Below are 19,170 nucleotides of genomic sequence, written 5' to 3'. Positions count from 1 at the left end.
TGTCCGCTGTACGTCGCAAGAGACATAGCATGCTTATTGGCCGATAGCCGACGTAAATCGAGAGCGGCGTTCGGATCAGATGCGCTTCTTGCCGCGGGGTGCCGCCACATGCCGACGCCGCACTCCTCAGTACACGGTAGCCGCACTCGCGCAAGCGAATCACAGCGGGAGAGCGAACGCGTTTCATGACGCGCGCTGGCGTAACTTCTTTCCCCCATGCCATCCCTCCCTGTCTAGCTTCCAGTGCGCTCGTCGGCACGAGAAAAGAGAGAAAGCGCTGGGAGCGTGCGCCAAACCCCCGTAACTCCGCTGATTCTTGGCGGATTCGAGAAATTTTTGCGGCAATCGATTCGGGAGGCAGTACACTCCGATACTGAGGCCATTAGATCATTACTTGGAAAAGTGGTTCATGACCCCTTTAATGCTGCACTATGGAGTCGTTCCGTTTGCTGTACGTAGTCTGCTGTTTTTATGCGCACCATAATTAGAGCTCAAAATTACAGTACGCTTATTATTATCCATCGATGCTCTATTCTGTGCTGCTTGCTAGGTAAAAGGAGTTGGCGCTGAGGAGCGACGCTGTCTTCGTGGCAACGGAACATGTGCACATGCATGCACTTCGCGCACATGCGCGCGAAGTGCATGCATGTGCAGCAAACCGCAGCGCACAAAGACGAACCGCTGTCGCGCTCACCTCCCACGGTTTCCAGCATGTGTTTTGTGTACGACTTCACAGTCGCCGCAGATACAAAAAAATCTTATTATAAATGTTTCACGGCGTTTTTCGAGTTACTATTCTGTAATTAGACACTCTGATCGGTAAGCTTCCCGTTCTACTAAAGAAAATAGGTGTCATAAACAATTGTTTGTCGATCCAGAAAAGTTCCTGCAACGTGCGGCGTTCCAGCTGGAAAATCAATGTTCGTCGCCTTAACCTTTTTAGATGCTATGTACACAAATGTGTACATAACTTGTTTTTGCTAGTTGTATCGACTAGGGGCTAAGAAAGAGCAATATACACTGACAGTTTGAATGAATTGAACCTCCTGCATAATAAAGCTGTCTTCATTTAACTTCATTTCGCGCATGATCACTTTTCTGAAGGTAGACGAGTCGTTCGTTGTGGTGCTTCTCTCGAGCCGCGTCAGAGATAATAATAATAATAATATCTGGGGTTTAACGTCCCAAAACCACGATATATGATTATGAGAGACGCCGTAGTGGAGGGCTCCGGAAATTTCGACCCCCTGGGGTTCTTTAACGTGCACCTAAATCTAAGTACACGGGCCTCAACATTTTCGCCTCCATCGAAAATGCAGCCGCCGCGGCCGGGATTCGATCCCGCGACCTTCGGGTCAGCAGTCGAGCACCATAACCACTAGACCACTGTGGCGGGACAGCCACATCAGAGATATCAGTAAAGCTGCTATGGGGGCTAGTTGGTGCGAGTACATGGCTTTTGTTCGCGCTGCCAGGAGCTGGATGATTTTGCAACGGAAAAAGACACACACGGGGTGACGCGCTTCACCCTGTGTGTGTCTTTTTCCGTTTCAAAATCGTCCAGTTCCTGGCAGCGCGAACAAGTCATGTATGTCAGAGATATAATTTTTCCTTCCTCAAAATGAACAAAGCCAAAAACGCATTTATTTGCACTATATTTCTAGCCTGAGATTTGATTTTATATATGCAAAAACATAACATGAATGGCTTCATCATAAATAGATATTTAATCAGACTTTAATTTGGATTAATTACTATAAGACACATAAATCAATTTATTATGAAATTATTTTTGTTGCAATAGAATATCGAGCGCCTTGAAATAGTGTTGTGTCAATTTGACGCATTTACAGACAGTTCTTCATAGGTGGCGTCTGAAAGGGTTAAAACATGCGTTATCCAAGCTCCAGAGTTATCGTGTCATCAACATCAAATGAGTAGTTAGAACAAAGGGCTCTTCCGGATTCTTTTCGTTAAAATGCGTGAGCCATAACAAGAAGAAATAAATTATGGTCTTGCTAGAGAATAACCGTTTGCTATGACGCAATGTGACGATAAGCTGACTACTGCAGCCGGAACAACACGAAGACATTCCCGAGACACAGGCAAATATTATTGCTTACTGAGTCGTGCGAAGCGTTTAGTTTTCACAATAGAAAATAGAATAGAAGGCTGAAGAAAATTTTTCTTAATAAAGAACGAAATGCGTAAACATGCCTTGTAATGACTGATCAGTGGCCTCAACACTTGAACTATAAAAAGCGCAACATGTCCATATTAAAAAGTTTACCGTGTTAAAGGAGTCTCCACTTGCAAAGCGCAAGCTTGGACGAGTTGGTACGATCACACTCAGAGTTCAAGATAGCGCAAAAGAAATGAGATCAGTGGAAGAAAACACTGTCTCTACCACTGTTCACCCGTCTTTGGGGCCATTTTAAATCCCATATTCTCCAGTTTCAGAGTTCGGCAACCCGGTGCAGTGCAACAGATGTTATCCCTAGTAGTAGGTAACTGAACAGAATAACAAAATATTCGACGCTTTTGAATAGTGATCTGCCGTAACTCATAGCGAAGGCTATCCGAAAATTAGGTAATACACTTACGCCTACTAGAATTTTTTTATGGGTTCGAGGCCGCACTGCAGAGTTGTTTCTTAACTAGTGGACACTAATGTTAGATCATGAATTATTAATTAATTGCTATGTCACGTGCCTAGCCACGAAATGATTGCGAAACAAGAGGCGGACTCCGGATTAATTTCGACCACCTGGGGTTCTTTACGTGCACCGAAATCTAAGTGCACGGGTATTCCTCATAATAATAATAATAATAATAATAATAATAATAATAATAATAATAATAATAATAATAATAATAATAATAATAATAATAATAAAATCTGGAGTTTAACGTCCCAAAACCACGATATGCACGGGTATTCCTGCGTTTCGGCTCCATCGAAATGCGGTCGCCATGGTCGGGGATCGAACCCGCCTTCTCGAACTGGGCAGCACGACACTGTAGCCTCTGACTCTGAGCTATACTGCGGCGGGTGGCGGTTACGGAAAAGGTCGAGAGCGAAGCTGTAGCGACGCAAGTTTGAAGTCGGTCCTGCGATACGACGACAGAGGTGACATATATCGAATAAATGTCATCGACCCGAGTACCCTTCAGCAGTCTCGGATATTAGCAAGGATCGCTGCGTTTTCTATTCTTTCTTTTCTTCCCACGCAAATCATTTCGTATCCTGCAGAGTATCGCCAGATACGAAATTCATTTCTTTTTCTTTTTGCTTTCTTCATATTCGGAGCGCAAGAATCCGACAGCCGGAAGATATGCGCCATTATATAACCACACGAAAGCGTAGGGAACGTGAAATGAATTCGTCACGCAAGCGCCAGAATTGTGAAACGCCCTGGGAAATAAACTATGAAGAAGTACCTTATACGACGACTTGCAGAGTGTGAAGAAATAGCCTCTGTTGGTGCAAGTTATAGAGTGGCGAAACGTCTTGAGAAAGAAGCAGGGACGGAATATGTGTTACGCCTGTTCTTGCGCTTATAGAAAAAAAGATGAGTGTGATTTTTTTTCCCGGCTCTTCTTATTGCTCTGTCGTGGATATGCGCAGAATACGCCCATGCTGATATGTATATACAGCACTTTGTGGACATGAGCCAAGCGCAATCTATTTCAGCGCGTGACTCCGTCGTGCCAAGCAAATCTCGCAGCCGTCCTCGCCGTGAAATTCAGTATCTACAGAGATCGCGCTAAAGAAAGCACACATACATGTATACCGAAGTCAAGGTCGAAATCGGTAGTGGTGAAGGTGGCGGGGAGGAGGGAACACGAGAATTATTTGTCAACCATGCGGGTACACACACACGCGCACGCACACACACACACACACACACACACACACACACACACACACACACACACATACATACATACATACATACATACATACATACATACATACATACATACATACATACATACATACATACATACATACATACATACATACATACATACATACATACATACATACATACATACATACATACATACATACATACATACATACATACATAAATACATACATACATACATACATAGCCTAATTTAAAAATTGTAGGACGCTCAAGCTTCGCGATAGCGTTTCGGGCCCTGTTCGTATCGCCTTCTCATTCGCTTGCCATGCTTCGCTTCTCGGTGGTCACCGTAACCGTGGGAACGAACGCCTGTGGCGTGACATTCGCCATTGTAACCTCTCGAAGGGCGCCTACTGCAAGTACAGTTGCGAAGTACCCACTGCGCGTCTGTAAAGCAATACGCGCGCCTGTAGTCGGGTACAACTTTAGAAGTGCGCGGCATTTCCTCCTCAAAGGCGGATGCACACAAGCCTGCACCAAATGGCGCGCACTGCAGGCTGACGTCACGAAGGCCGGTGATCCCGCCTTCGGGGAACATTCCCGAGGGCATGAGCGGGACTATTTCTTTAGTCACGGAAGCGATCGGCTGGTCGCCTGGGCGGGGCCTTTCTGGACTTCTGAAGTTGTATCCGACTATACGTAGCTGCGCACTTTCTTGACGCCGCGGCCGATGACGATGAATTATAACTGAGCCCTTTGTAATGGGGGGTTCGAAAAACAATCCCCGCTCTGGCATTTTCCACTTTCCAAAAGCTGCCGGAGGCATGTCAGTCAAGAGATTTTAGCCCAGTTATTCTTCATTGAACATGTTGACCATACCCACTAAATAAGGGATTTACCATGCAATGAGCGGATTACTTCCATTATAATCCCAAATTTTAAGCACTGCTATTGCTTAAGTGCTACTGAAAGGCGAAATCATATATGAATGCGAAAGCAACAATTGCAGGAACAGCTTCAGTGACGAATTATTTAAACGTATACATACATACAAAAGAGGATAAATTGGTTCACTTCCATAAGCTCGCGCCTAGCCGAAAACCGAACACTCATTCTTGGTGGTCATCTCGAGTGTTCGCTACTGTATAGTGCCCACTACAAATCTGCCGCCTTTCATATCTATAGCAAAAACCATTGCATTGAACTTCGTGTTCCTCCGTTCCTCTTTCTTTGACACATTTTTGACCATGAATCATTCTTTTCAGACGCAAACTAGTTAAGAGTTCTGTTAAGTTAAGAGATCTACTTACCTACCGATATACTTACCTGTTTATCTGCCTACCTGTACACCTACCTACCGATCTATCTTCAATACGAGCAATCCGGCCCACGGTGTTTTTCTCTGCACTAGCTCAAAGAAATCCACTGTGACGCAACAGGCACGATTTCAGAGGGCACGAGGCACTGAGGAGAAGTGGACTACGCAGTGTTTCGATGCCGTTTTCAAGGAACGGCCTCGGCACACGCAGCGTTTATTTCCAGAAAGTTGCGGTACGCCAACAACGGATCCTGCGGTGGTGGTTTATCACGGGTTCCGCGGAGACAGCGTGCAGTCGATATTTCCTGCCGGGGGCAGCGGAGCAGCGTAAGCGAAGAGGAAGTGCGAAACGCGTGAAGCAACCGCCTATCACCACGACGATTCGCAGGAACAAGTGTCCAAGTCGATTTCTCCGCGACAAAGCAGGTCGCAAGCCGGCCGTTTCTTGGCCGACGGTGGTTCGACGCCTGCAGCACTCGCCGTAGACACGGCACTGCCTGTAATGGAAACATAGCATGTTACTAAAACAACAGGACTAAAGAAAATGGCAGACAGCTCTCAATTATTGGAGAGAGATTGATGAAGACGGTGCTACTGCTATAACAGCGATGAATCGACGTTATCCATGTGCTAGCCGACAATAGGTAGTCTGCAACGTCGGCAAAATAAAAAAGAATAAAAGAAAAGAAGTCGCGCTCACTCAAGAAATGTATCTTGCGCTTAGGGCTCACTCGGACTCTGACTCACCAAAATTTTCCTCAACCGGACTCACTCGCACTCAGTCTCACAAAAGTGTTACTCACCTGGACTCACTCAGACTCGGACTCACGGCTGAATATGAGTGAGTGAGTCTGAGTGAGTCGACTCATGAATGAGTTTGCCGGACCTATGGCTGGTAGTACCTGCGTAAATAGGGTATTATGATTCGGTCAGAAGTTATCGAATAGATAGTTTTCTCTGACGTCATATTCGTCGTCATCTTCAGGTATTCTAGGTGCTAGCATGTCGAGCAGCTGATTTGAAAAAACGTGTGAAAGCACGGCAAGCACATCTCACGTCAAGTGACAAGAGCGATAAGTGATAATTTGGCGAAAAAACGGTCACCGACAAAAAGTATAACGTGATGTGCGTGTGACAAATGGCACACTGACGTCATCGCGGCCACCATGCCCGAGTACTAGCACGATGAGAAGCTACACCTGTGACGTCACGTGAAAGCTCCCCGCTACGGAAAGTTGGTGGCCCCAAGTAAGACGCTGTCTTAAATTATCGACGGGCTTCAGAGATTCATCCGGGCTCCTCAGCGAACACCGCCGCCTCGGTTACTGACTCGCTCCCTAAACAAGTGTTATTCGAAGAAATAGAGGAGAATTTGTTCATTTTTCCATCACACGTAGGAGAGGCGATGGAGAGCGAGTTTTTATTTTATGCACGGGTTATGGCGAAACATAACGTTTTCTACAGTTGGCCACTCGAGTCTGTAGCTGTCAGGTGCTGATAAGAGCTTGTGTCCTGTCTGTCCCTATTCTTGCATTTTCTGCTCGCGCTTTTTTTTAATGTACTATCCAGTTTCAAGTATGTATTATCCACTCGTTCCCTCTGGCCCGACAGCATGGATACATGCTCAAATACCCTTTAAAAGAAACAAGATATGTCAGTGTTTCGCGAAGCCGGTCTTTAGCATCCTTGAACAGTGCTGCATAGATAAGGCGCAAGAAACTCAGCATTTCGCTCTTTACTTAACCCTTTCGTAAGTCGTGTAAGTGGGAGGCCCGGCGACGGGCTCTATTACCGGACACGAAAAGACGCTTTTCTCTGACACTATATATATATAACGAGAAAATGATTGATGCTACTTTTTCGCTCGCGCACATATACTTCACACATAGGCCACTATTCGTAAAATGAGATAGATAAGAAAACAAGACAGCGATGAACCGAAAGTGCGCAGCTTACAAAACTTGTTAAGCTCGTGTTCCTACGAACACGTCCAAAATGTACTGCAGGACGGCATGCGCTCGCTGCTGCTCTCACGCTTTCGTAACGTTACTTCGCAACTTACTGCCCTCCTCGGCATGCTTAGTGCCTCGCGCACATGTATAACTACCACGATCATTGGCGTAGCCAGGGGGGGAGTCAGACACCCCGATTTTTTTTAATTTTGCATGTGTATATTACACGCACACGTAGAAACACACGCACGCACATGCATAAAGGGTGGTTGAACTCTCCCCCCCCCCCTGCCCCGAAGACAATTTCTGCTACACCTCTGGCCACGATTACCAATGAATGCGTGTGTATGCATTGTCCCAAGTCATCCGCAGGCGCTGCCACTTCGTAGTAAGCGGTGTCCGGTGAGAGTTTCCTGATATGCGTATTGTATGCAACAAGTCTGCATTGTGCAACATGCAAATGAAAGCGTAGACGTAATAAAATAAAGGGCAGTGAAACAACACGAATTTGCACCTTTCATGGTGTTTTCTCGTTTCTCTAACTCAACCCTTTAAACAAAGAAAAAGAGGGTTGAGAGAACATATGCACCTATACAAAAGGGTCGTTCGATGCAACCGCGCCTTTTAAACACCCGACGACTGTCTTTTTACAGTGACGGGTGCTGTGGTCTTTCCTTTGATTACTTCGACGTCTGCTAGGGGTGTTGGTTTCCTTTGACGCAGCCCCAACGTCCTTTACAAATTGTTCATAAAGAAATAGGAATGTAACATAACTGGTTAGGATTATGACTAGCCGAAAACATTCTTTCTCACGCCCTTTACTTGCTTGAAAAGTTAGTATACGAGAACACAATTTAAAAAACTCCACTGGGTGTTTTTCACGTGTAAGCTCGTCCGAATCTCCCCGAAAGAAAAAAAAAAGAAAACGGTGCAATATAAGAATGCTCTGCCAGTGTGTGCCCGTGGTAAATGTAGCCTATATACTGATAAAATGTACGTGTTCGCCGAGGAAATAGAGAAAGAGCGAGTCTTCTGGCAGAAGGCCACGATATTCATAAATCTAACACGTATATACTCCCGAATAAAAGAAATATACACCGCCAATGTTCAGCTCCCGCGGTTAGTAACACGAGTTGTACTTGGAGAGAATTTTTAAGGAAGAGAGGCAGCTGATTTACGAGAGCATTTCTGTCTCATAAGTTTGAAATGAAATGTGCTGCAGGGTGCTACGCAACACATCCATCACCGTATCACACTACACGTGAGTCAAGCCTCGCATATTTATTATTAAGATCATATACTTATTTCAAAAACCTAACTTGCATGTTATATACATATATTCTTGCAAATAGTGCGTACACGCTCTCTTTATATCGTCTCATATTCCAACTAACGTATTAAAGTGGGCGTTAAAAAGTATGAGTAACAATTCACAACTATAGTTTGCTCAGCAGACTCCTGCACCTTCCTCAAGATTTTTTTGTCACTCGTACTATAGAACCCGTGTTATTAAACCGCAGTCGTGTAACCTTTTTTTGTGGCGCAGCTATCAGAGATAGCGCTCCCACGTAGGGAAACTTTTGTCGGTAACAGCTGCCTAGAATGTGAAATATATGGATTCAAGACGAAGCAATTTCCCTGGGAAAATTGCTACCCACCATTTATATCCCCACTTTTAAACGCGTTCTCTTTTTCTTGATGTGGTCTTTGCACCGATCGATTTGTCTTTTCCCCTCGCAGTGTAGCATTTCTTTTTTGTGTGTGTGGTTTAGGAATACTACGAAATTTACCAGTGTAGCGGTATAATAGCGAGCGATTCACTGCGATCTCGTAGCGGCGCGACTCGGTTAAACGAGCACGCGCAACCTCTGAAGTCCCACATTACGTCGAAGCGCGGCTTTCTTCAGGCGTGACGGATTATCGCGCTCTCTCTACATACGTGTGGTCAATTCCGACTTTCCAAAGTTCTGAACCAAAGTTCCTGGAGGTTGTACAGTTCCTTGCGACATCGGCGACACGAGGGCAGCTGCCTTTTCCGCGTCGGGTCGCGCACTGGATAAATCGTGCCATGCCACGCGCACTGACGCAACGCCCTCACTGTGCGTGTGGCCTGTGAACGTTAAGCAAAATCACGGTGGTGCAATCATGACACTAAGGAGCACGGGGGGCGAAACAATGAAACTATGTTGGGAAAGTTTGTTCGCGATTCGGAATAAATTAAACCTCGGTCGCATCTCGCGCACCACCAATGTGCGGTGCCAGCACTACTCAAGCGAGCGTAGTCGGACGCCTATAGGGATTTGTTTTTCTGCTGCCCAGTATCAGTTGCCTGGCGTGATACGTATGTCGCCTTTTGTATAGTTACAACACCGTCTGAGAAACTTCCGCAAAACGCTGAACCTTTCTTTCGTGTGCAGTGAACTGCTCACAGTGCATATACACTTGAATGATAAGAAGCAAGATCGCGTGTTTCATTTGTGTAGCAGATATCCACGTTCAGCAAAATGCAACACACTAAACTTCTAATAGACCCAATTAGCACGTCTTCTTTCCAAGGAAGCAAACAAATAAACTGTACCAAACTGAAGAGCGAAACGTCCCGTAAGAAGTGACGTAGGCAACTCAAACAGAAAAATTACGGTATAGAATGAAGGCAACACTGACATTGTATGAGTGGATAACCGACGTTATCCAACATTGACCATTCAGCTAACATTTACCAGCGGAAATCTGCTAATGGTTAGCCAACAGTTAGGATCATCGGCAATAATTTAGCCGAGTATCATTTAAGGCTTACCAGTATTGGTAACAGGCGAGCAAATGCGGTACTTGAGGTCGCGGGTTCGATCCCGGCAGCGGCGGTCGCATTTCGATGGAGGCGAAATGCTGGAGGCCCGTGTACTGTGCTATTTCAGAGTATAAGTTGAAGAACAACTTCAAATTTGCGCAACCCTCCATTACGGGCGTGGCTCGAGCTTTATCATATCGTGGTTTAACGTAAAACCCGAGATATTATTATGCGGTGCTTGAGCTCAGTCAAAAGTATGAAACGTACCACATTACAATATGTGGGTGGAAAAGACCCATGAATACATTGTCTTCAAACTATGACAACAAAGTAGGACACAAACCTTTGTTGCAACACAGGCAACCCGCAGCACCAGCGACGGGGATGACCTCACAGTCCTTCGCGGTCGTGACGTTCGAAGTGCAGTCGTCGCAGGCCGGACAGTGCTCGGGCAAGCATAAAGGCAGTCGAACCGCCGACATGGCAGTAAACAAAGCCACGGCGATGAAGAAGAGCGAGCCGCGAATCAAGGAACCCATGTCACTGGTTCGCTTGTCTTTGGACAGCAAATTCGCAGCTGGTGCAAGCGCACTTCACGGTGTCTTTCTAAGTATACGAGAGTCAACCTCAAAGCAGCAGGATCTGGCAGTGGATATTGCTCGCTGCAGAATCTGAAGTGCGTGGGGACAAAACTTTGCGGAATCTGCGAGCGTACTTCAAATTAGCACGGAAATGTGCGCATGCGCGAGTCTCTACACCAGGTGCTTGCTTCGTCAAAGGGAACGAGAATGCAGTTGGTCATAATATGGCAGGCGTTCGCAGATCCCGCAATATTTTGTCCCCGCCTGTATGAATACATGTTGTGACGACTGCAATATTGACTTTAGAAACGTGCGAATGGATGAGCATGCACCATAACGTTAACAGCAGTCCATGAAGCTCGCTGCTCGGAACGCAAGAAAATGGCTTACTTATGGGATTGACTCGGCGGGTGATATCAATGATTGCAGGTACCGCTTAGTTTGTCGTCGTGATGAAATGAATCGTTGACGTAAGCTTGACTTAAAGGGACACTAAAGAGCAAAACAATTTTTCTCGCATTAGTAAAGTAGTCTTCCACGATACCAAAAACACCACGCTTTGTGCGCGAAGACGCTTAATAAGCGAGAAAACGCGCGAAAAGAAAATACAGGTGGCGACGCCACCTTGGAATTCCCGCACCATTTGCCATGACGTCACATATTTTTGACGGCGCCTGCTTGGGTCTACGTAGTTCCTAATCGGTTAAATCGAAGTACATTGTCCTCTGAGGGGGCCAGAGACTTGACATAACGAGTTTGTGGAAATTTCGTCGAGCCAGTGGCGCCAAAATACGTTAAATGCTCTTTGAAGTCTTTTACGTCACGAATTACAAAGTTCGGCGCGAAATTTAAAAATGAAACTTTGAACTTGGAATAACAGAGAGCTGAGCTAGTTGGTACGTATTCATTCTAAAAAGAGACAGGGCGTGCAAACACGGACACAAGAAAGAGATCAGGACACCACAAACGCCGACTAACAGCAGTTGTTAGTCGGCGTTTGTGGTGTCCTGATCTCTTTCTTGTGTCCGTGTTTGCACGCCCTGTCTCTTTTTAGTTTGAACTTGGTTTTCTCCTTTAATAATAAACCCATGGTGGTGAAATAAACTACACAAGAGTTCTCCAAGCATGCTTTATCAATCTAAACCAATTCATTGTTTCTCTTTAGTGTCCCTTTAAGAAGTTTTGTGCCATGCACCATCGGCCTGAATATTCTGAGCGGTAGGATAGCCAGAATTTTTTTTTTTCGGGAAAAGGGGGGGGGGAGGGGTTCAACTACCCTTCGTGCACGTTCCTACGTGCGTTCCTATGTGTGCATGTATATACGCTTCGGGCTTGAAGTAAAGTGAAACGTATTCAACCATTCAAGTTCTGACATGTTTCTTCATTCCATATATTCATGGTTCGTATAGTAGAGTTAATAAGAACATGCGCTGGTCATGCGCGCGACAGCAAACATAGAACATTACAAACAAAAAACTTCCTATTCGTGCCCTCGCTTACTTAACTGCCTGTGTTCTGTACAATGCGACATATCGAATATGCTTACACACTGATCAAGAGTTCACTGTCAGAAGGGCATTTAAGACGACCTAAATCTACGCACAAATACCTAGAACATATGCTCATCAACACTTTGAACAACTAAAAACATGGACTTGTAGCGTTAAAACATTAATTAAAGGAATTGTCAATTTAGTCGATATTTTTGACAGCCCCGGGATCCACTAATAACTTACAGCCAGTCACTTCGAATGAACGCTTGCGTTCGCAGCAGCGAAAAGCGATATAAAACTGTTTTCGCGCTGGTTCGATGCTTAACTTCTTCAGAGGTCAACGAACATAACAATGGAAAGTACGAACACGAGTTCAGAAAGTTTCGCGAATTTGTACACAGTCGAGTTTCCTTAAATATGGATTTGTATTAAACCGAAATACATCGACAGGTCAACGTTCCCATGCCTCGTAACGCTGTGCCTCATTAGTTACCGCGGTGTAGTACACTGCGGATCATATATACAGAGTTCATAAAATAAAGGACGTTGATGTATAAATCCTAAACTATATCGTGATCATTATCACAGGCCCGATATAACCGTAAACACTCGGCTTCAGGACAAAAGCGGTTCCTGTTTTTTCGACTTAGACAGGATTTCCGAGCAGTGAAAAAGGAACGCTGCCGACCCGGCTAACGAAGCGGACAAAGCGTTCAAAACGTTAGTGCGCCCATTCGAAACCGTTCGAGGTCTGCGAAAGATTTTTAACGAGCGTCGTCATAAAAAGAGGCGTCTCGGAACAGGTGCCTTTACGTCGAATCTCCGCACCCGGCATTGTTAACGGGGCATAACCCGATCGACGACTTCGGCGCTTTATGGCTGTGGATGGTCAGGATTATGGTACGCCCGCGCTGGATTTTACGGCCAGTTCGAAAACAATTGTCGTCATGCAACATCTAGAAATAGCGGATTTCGTGAAGGAAAAAAAAACAAAGAATAATCATGAGAGGGAAGACTTCATCCGTGCTGGTGAGCCCATTGAGGAAAATCACGAGGCGTATCGTATTTGTATCGACCGCATTGTCGTTACGGACGCAAGGTTACCGCAATGGTGAAATCCTTAAGCGACTTAACAGCTTCGCGCCTTGTATACACAAGCAGAATATATGCAGTGCGAGGCCGTAAATTGCCAATAGGAAATAAAATAAAAGAAAGACGTCGGAAGATCTGAAACACATACTGGTGAGTCATTCTGGCGTTTTAAATGGCCCCTCACAAGGTCTGGCCATTTCGAGCTGAGAAGCGCAATCTTATATCGCGCGCTTACGATCGTGTCTGCCAAGAGTTACATAGCTAAGCGCCGCGCAAAGAGGTCAAATTTCAAACTGAACGTCGCCTGTTCTTCTCCTCGCAGGCGCCGCACTCCAAAATGAGGCGATGACGTACAACACCGAGTGCGTAACGTAGTTTTGCGCTGCGCAGCGCAGCGCACCAAAGAGAGCCTCGATGTCCTTATTGACCGCTGCACGGAGCGGCGGGCGAGGAGGACATCGAGGAAATGCGCACGCCATGATCGGAAATCTAACCCGCGTCCTCGAGATTACTAGAGCAACGCCCCTAAACTGCCACGGCAGGTGGACGTAGTGTAGTGAAGTATATATATATGTATATGCGTGTACCACTGTTGTATGTGTGCCAACATATTAATAAAATTTTCTATCGATCTTCATTTCTTAAATTAGAACTGAAACATTCAATCGACAAGTTCGAAATAGCTAATTCTCAAAAAGAATAGCAAGGTTTATGCGGTTCGCACCTGCATTTGAAACACTCTCTTTTTTTCTATTTCTTTTTCTTTTTCTTTTTTTCTTTGCGCTCGATAACCTCATATATATTCCTTATCGCCTTCCTGGTGTCAGAGGTCACAGTTCGCTATTCACACGGAATGAGAAAAAGCGCAGCACGTGGTGACAAGAGCTCGTTTATAAATGTCAGCGCTTTAAATACAATGCCAGGCGGTGCAGCACTCTTCTGCAAGTAATTGATGTGAATCGTAAAAAAAAAGGAAGTTTCGCAACGTTGTCGCCTTGTTGGAGTGCGCACGTGGCAGCCTCGGGTTAAAAGACAGCTGCTGCCTTGAGAGTGCCCACAGAAGGCATGGAGGAGGTCGTCGAAAGGGTGGCCTCGGGTCAAGTGGGTGGATAGATGCGAGACCGGGAAAGAAAGAGAAATAGACGAGGCACTTTCTTTTAGGGGCGGAGCTCCTTATGCCGTGGGTCCATCCTCCGTTTGTTTGTTTGTAGTAGCCACCTCTACTTCGTGAGAAGCGCGCGTTCTGGTATGCAGTAGAAGAAGAAGACGACGTTGACGAGTGAGACTCTCGTGCGTGTTCGCCAGTGTGGCGTTCTTTCTTCTTTACTACGTCTCGTGTTTTCAACGACGCCCGAAGACAACATTTCAGAAGTAACGCGCCACGAGGTTCCCTCTTGGCGCGCTTTTTCTTTCGCTCGGAGTCGCCCTATGGAAGACAAGGCTACAGAGACCTACCCACGAGATAGCCGTTAACTTTGCAGTGGTCGAACGTCTTGGCAAAAGACTGCCGTTCTCTTATGTTTTCTTTACTTGTTGTTGCCTTCTGTAGTTTCCCGCCTACCATGTAAGCCTAGCTGGTTTTATGTTAAGCTTGTAGACGATGTGGAACGGGACCCCATACTTACTGCGGTAAACGTTCTCTGTCTTACCGGGACGTGGAACGCCAAAAGACTGTATATCAAAGGATACGTTCCAGTCGTGTGCATCGATGATAAAGAGCGTCCTGCAGGTGGTGTGGCCGTTTACGTCAAACAAACAGAATAGGCACAAGATCTGAAACTACTACCAACGACACAGAGCCAAAACGGTGAATATGCTGCCATCGATTTTGATGGATGCATCATCATGACCATGTGCCTTGCACCCAATTTGTCGAGTGGGAATATCAAGACATTCATTGACACGGTATTGTGTAATTATGACAAGTGCAAGAATAGACCATTTGTGTTAGTTGGTGACCTGAATGTCGATATTACCGAAAAGAACAATGAGTGGTTAATACAACATATGGCAGCCAAATATGCTCTCACGTGCACGTCCTTTATCATATGAAACCAACGACCATCCGAGGGACGTGTATAGACCTGGTATTTTCAAATTTCCAATTGCAACCCGTACAGGAACCGCTACCCCTTCATTTCACGGACCATAAAGCCGTGATAATGAAGGGACAACGCAAGCAAAGCATCATCTAATTAAGAATAATAAAAGTTTGATGTTTGTAATATACACACAGTGTTTCTCATTCTTATGATGATTGATGGGGCGTTACACAGCAGATTCACGGTTTACCGATGATTTCCTCCGGAGCTTCGTCCCACTCATCATCATTCACCACCTGGACATGCTGCGATTTTTATTCTACCCGCCGTGGTGCTCTAGTGGTTATGGTGCTCAACTGCTGACCCGAAGGTCGCGGGGGGGGGGGGGGGGGTTCAAACCCCCCCCCGAAATTTTTCAGTTTTGCTTGCGTGTATATACACGCGCACATACAAACGCACGCACGAACATACATAAAGTATGGTTGAACCCCCCCCCCCCCTCCCCGAAAAAAATTTCTGGCTACGCCCCTGGCCGTGTACTTAGATTTAGGCGCACGTTAAAGAACACCAGATGGTCAAAATTTCCGGATCCCTCCACTGCGGCGTGACTCATAATCATATCGTGGTTTCGGGATGTAAAACCCCAACAATTATTATTACTTCTTTTTATCCTATCGAAATTCCTCACCTAAAGCGTTTTGTGCTTGTGTGCGCATGCGTGCAGGCACGTATACAGGTTTCTTTACCAAGGGTACGAGTGCGACTTTAGGAGAGTGATTGATAATGATTGTTGTGAATGCTTATCTATTAATAATAAAAAGAAAAAGTTTATTCGCATGCCACTAAGCATTAACTGACATAGCTACACCTGGGAAAGAGCCCTGCGCGCACAGACCTCGAACAGAGCTGGGGTGTGGGAAGCGCTGGGTCGTAATAGTGAACGATTGGGCTTGTTGGTGGATCATATGAGTTAAGTTTCAGTGGATACAAATCCGTGTCAGGACATCCGGACGTAGCCCCTATTCAGCGCGTGCGTGTTCAAGGTTGACTAAGCCCCTCCCTTCCTCCCCCTCCCCTCTTTTTTTACAGGGAAAGCTTTTATCAGATCTCAACGGCAGTGGGGTAGTTGTCCGCCGCCGCCGCCGCTGGTGTCCGTAACCACTATCGCGAGAAATAAGAAAAAATGCAAATGAGAAAAAAAAACGCTAGCTCTTCGCGAAAGCTGGAAGAGGGGCATATTTAGATCCCGTTTTGAACTCTCTTGGAGCTACTAATACAAGTACACTTGCAAGGCACCCACTACGCCATAAATCATAATTTTTGTGAAGTTGGAAAACACCCACTAGACCATTATTCGTCATTTTGCGGAGAAGCGAGGTACCCGCTACACATCTGCAAGGCATTATGTGCACTTTGTTGATGCAGCAGCTGATGACGATGAAGAATTAGGGCAGAGCCCTTTGTAATAAGTTGGAAGCATTCAACGACCCACTCGTTGCGCAATTCGCATTGTGTGACGCCGGGTTACAGAATTTGCGTTCTGTGACGCCTGGTTGTTGTTTTGCTCTTCTACCATGTTATATTACATATGTTAATGTGGTTCCTTCCCGACATGAAGCTCGTATATGGTCTTTTTGCAACGAAGTTTCAAGCACCGACATGGCTCTGTGGTCTATGGAATGCTGGGCCCCCCGCAGAGGGCCCAGGTTCGAACACCGTTCCATCCTGGGTATTTTTTTTTCTTATTTCGTTTTTTTTTTTTTTTTTGCGCGATAGCGGTTACGGACACCGGCGGCGGACAACTACGGCGCCAAAAACGGCCGTTGTTGTGATCCCATAACAGCTGTCGCTGTAAAAAATATGGAGGATCTGATGAGATTTGAACCCGGGCTCTGCGTGGCAGTCGAATATTCTACCACAGAGCCCTGCTAGTGCTTGAAACTCCTTTGCAAAAAGACCCTATACAGGCGTCATGTCGGGCAAGGAATCACATTAACATGTGCAATATAGCGTGTCAGAAGAGTAAAAGAACAACCAGGCGACGATCATGCAGTGCTGTCCGCTCAACGAGTGTGTGGTTTAAAGCTTCCCACCCACTACAATGTGCTTACCATAATTATTCATCGTCATCAGCCACATGCAGTATCAATAAAGTGCACATAATCCATTAAAGATGCGGGTACCTCGCTTATCCGCAGAAAGACGAATTGTGGCATAGTGGGTGCTACCCTACTTCACAAAGATTATGATTTATGGCGTAACGGATACCTAGAGAGTGTACTTGTATTAGTTTCCGAAGACACAGTTTCCCCTAGGCGACAAAAGTAAACGAAACAGCGAGTCTCGAACGGACTCTAGAAAGGTCGCTCTTCCAGCTTTCGCTGCGACTGTGCTGAGCGCTCCGCGCAGGCCTGGCGTGGTTTTTTTTTTTAACCGCAAAGCTGTTTAAGCCAGCCGTAAAGTGTCGACCCTGCAGCAAAACTATCATCATCATGAACGGGTATGTACCACAGAATTTAGGCAAATCCCACTACTCACCGCTACGGCGTGGCCTGTAATAACTCTGATTGGTGACGGAACGAGCACAGAGAGAGAGAGAGAGAGAAAGAAAAAAAAAGAAACAGACGGAAAGAAAGCTATAATGAAAGAGAAAGAAAATTCTTGCTGAAAAAAATTCTTCACTAAGTGGGATTCGAACCCGCGTACCCTCGATCCGAAGGCTAGAGTCCTAACCACTCGGCTATCCAGGCACGCTAGCAGAGCATAGCCTTGTGTAGTATAGTGTAGCAAGGGGGTGGGAAAGGGAAGTGGGGGTGAGGTGGAGCGATATGATGGCGAGAGGGATGGAAAGGAGGAGGGGAGATAGTAAAGCGTAGCACAGAAACAATGAGAAGAGAGAAATAGAGAGAGGGAAATGCAAAAAGAAAAAGAGACAGATAGAAAACATCAACGAAAGAGACAGAAGTAGACAAAGTGAAAAATTCTTGCCGAAGAAAAATTCATGCCCACCGATGGACACATCGCGTGCAACCACCGCTCAGTAGTGCATAGCGTGACAGCGCTCGATCCTGTCCAGTGAGTCATGGGGCGTCCTAAGAAAGTGCGTACTCCGAGGAGGAAGCAGCGCATGAGCGTGCCCGACGGGCCCGTGCTTCGCTGTGCAAAGCTTTGCGCGACTTAGTGCAAACATTAAATTTTTCTCTCTCTCACTCTCTCTCAGTGGTTGTTTTATATACCGCCCTTGTCGGTGCCACAGGCTACCACCCGGTGCAAGAGCGCGACCGTCCATCTTTTCTATCAAAGCCTTGCACGTCGCTGGGAGGTGTCACTTTTTTTGAAAATAAACATTTATTTTACTCTCTAACTTATCCAACCATATTGACCAATCCCAGGAACCCCAGCAAATTGAGAGGACCCCAGCGTGTTGCTTGAATTATCAGAAGTTCTGATATGATAAACGTGACTCGGGGTAACAACCAACTTTCACATACACATACCTGGGGGCCTCCTACATACTACCTAAGGACCTACTATAGATACATGAGGACATCGAAATTCGGGAGATCCGTAAAGCAAAGAGGGGTGGGGGGGGGGGGGGTAACAGCGTCTGCTGCGAATGCTACAGCAGCAGTATTTTTTTTTAAGGTGAACGCCTTAGATGACTCATTAAATGTGAACATTGACCGTTACCGTCGGCGGCGTCAACACGAGTGATGCGAAAAATCGTCATCACGTGATGACGTCCCAGACTGCCAAAATTTGTGGCGTCATAATGATGTCACATAACGTGACGCCACATGATGACGTCATCACTTGGTCAAAGGTAGGCCGATCACGGAGGCAGTGCAAAACCAGGTGAACTGCAGAAAGCTTTCAATGTCTCCAATACTGGAGGCAGTGCAAAACCACGTTAGGCGCAGAAAACTTCAGAGGGGGGCGGAGGAGGATCAGTACATCAACTGGGAGAAAAAGAAGATGGCTTTTGCCTTCGAGTTGTCCTAGGCGAATGCATAAGGGACCCTGTGGATT

At 45.9% G+C, this 19,170-nt stretch overlaps 1 protein-coding gene across 1 annotated transcript; it reads right to left on the bottom strand.

Annotated features, from left to right (window-relative positions):
• Positions 1–5,239: 5,239 nt before the first annotated feature.
• On the bottom strand, positions 5,240–10,629 carry LOC119381128 (uncharacterized). The gene is made up of 2 exons (XM_037649101.2): positions 10,277–10,629; positions 5,240–5,690 (listed from the first exon to the last, which is right to left on the bottom strand). The coding sequence occupies exons 1-2, from the start codon at positions 10,470–10,472 to the stop codon at positions 5,563–5,565; spliced, it is 324 nt and encodes a 107-aa protein (XP_037505029.1). The 5' UTR covers positions 10,473–10,629; the 3' UTR covers positions 5,240–5,562.
• Between the last annotated feature and the right edge of the window lie 8,541 nt (positions 10,630–19,170).

The sequence above is a fragment of the Rhipicephalus sanguineus genome, chromosome 2 (assembly GCF_013339695.2).
Source record: "Rhipicephalus sanguineus isolate Rsan-2018 chromosome 2, BIME_Rsan_1.4, whole genome shotgun sequence".
Classification (NCBI taxonomy): domain Eukaryota; kingdom Metazoa; phylum Arthropoda; class Arachnida; order Ixodida; family Ixodidae; genus Rhipicephalus; species Rhipicephalus sanguineus.
This window is presented reverse-complemented; position numbering and strand designations above follow the sequence as displayed.

Bases quoted from the DNA above. Each gene is read 5' to 3' on its own strand.
- LOC119381128 (XM_037649101.2), bottom strand. From the start codon at position 10,472: ATGGGTTCCTTGATTCGCGGCTCGCTCTTCTTCATCGCCGTGGCTTTG. The intron at 5,691-10,276 runs GTTTGTGTCCTA...TTTCCATTACAG, and splicing joins TTGCCTGTGTTGCAACAAAG to GCAGTGCCGTGTCTACGGCG.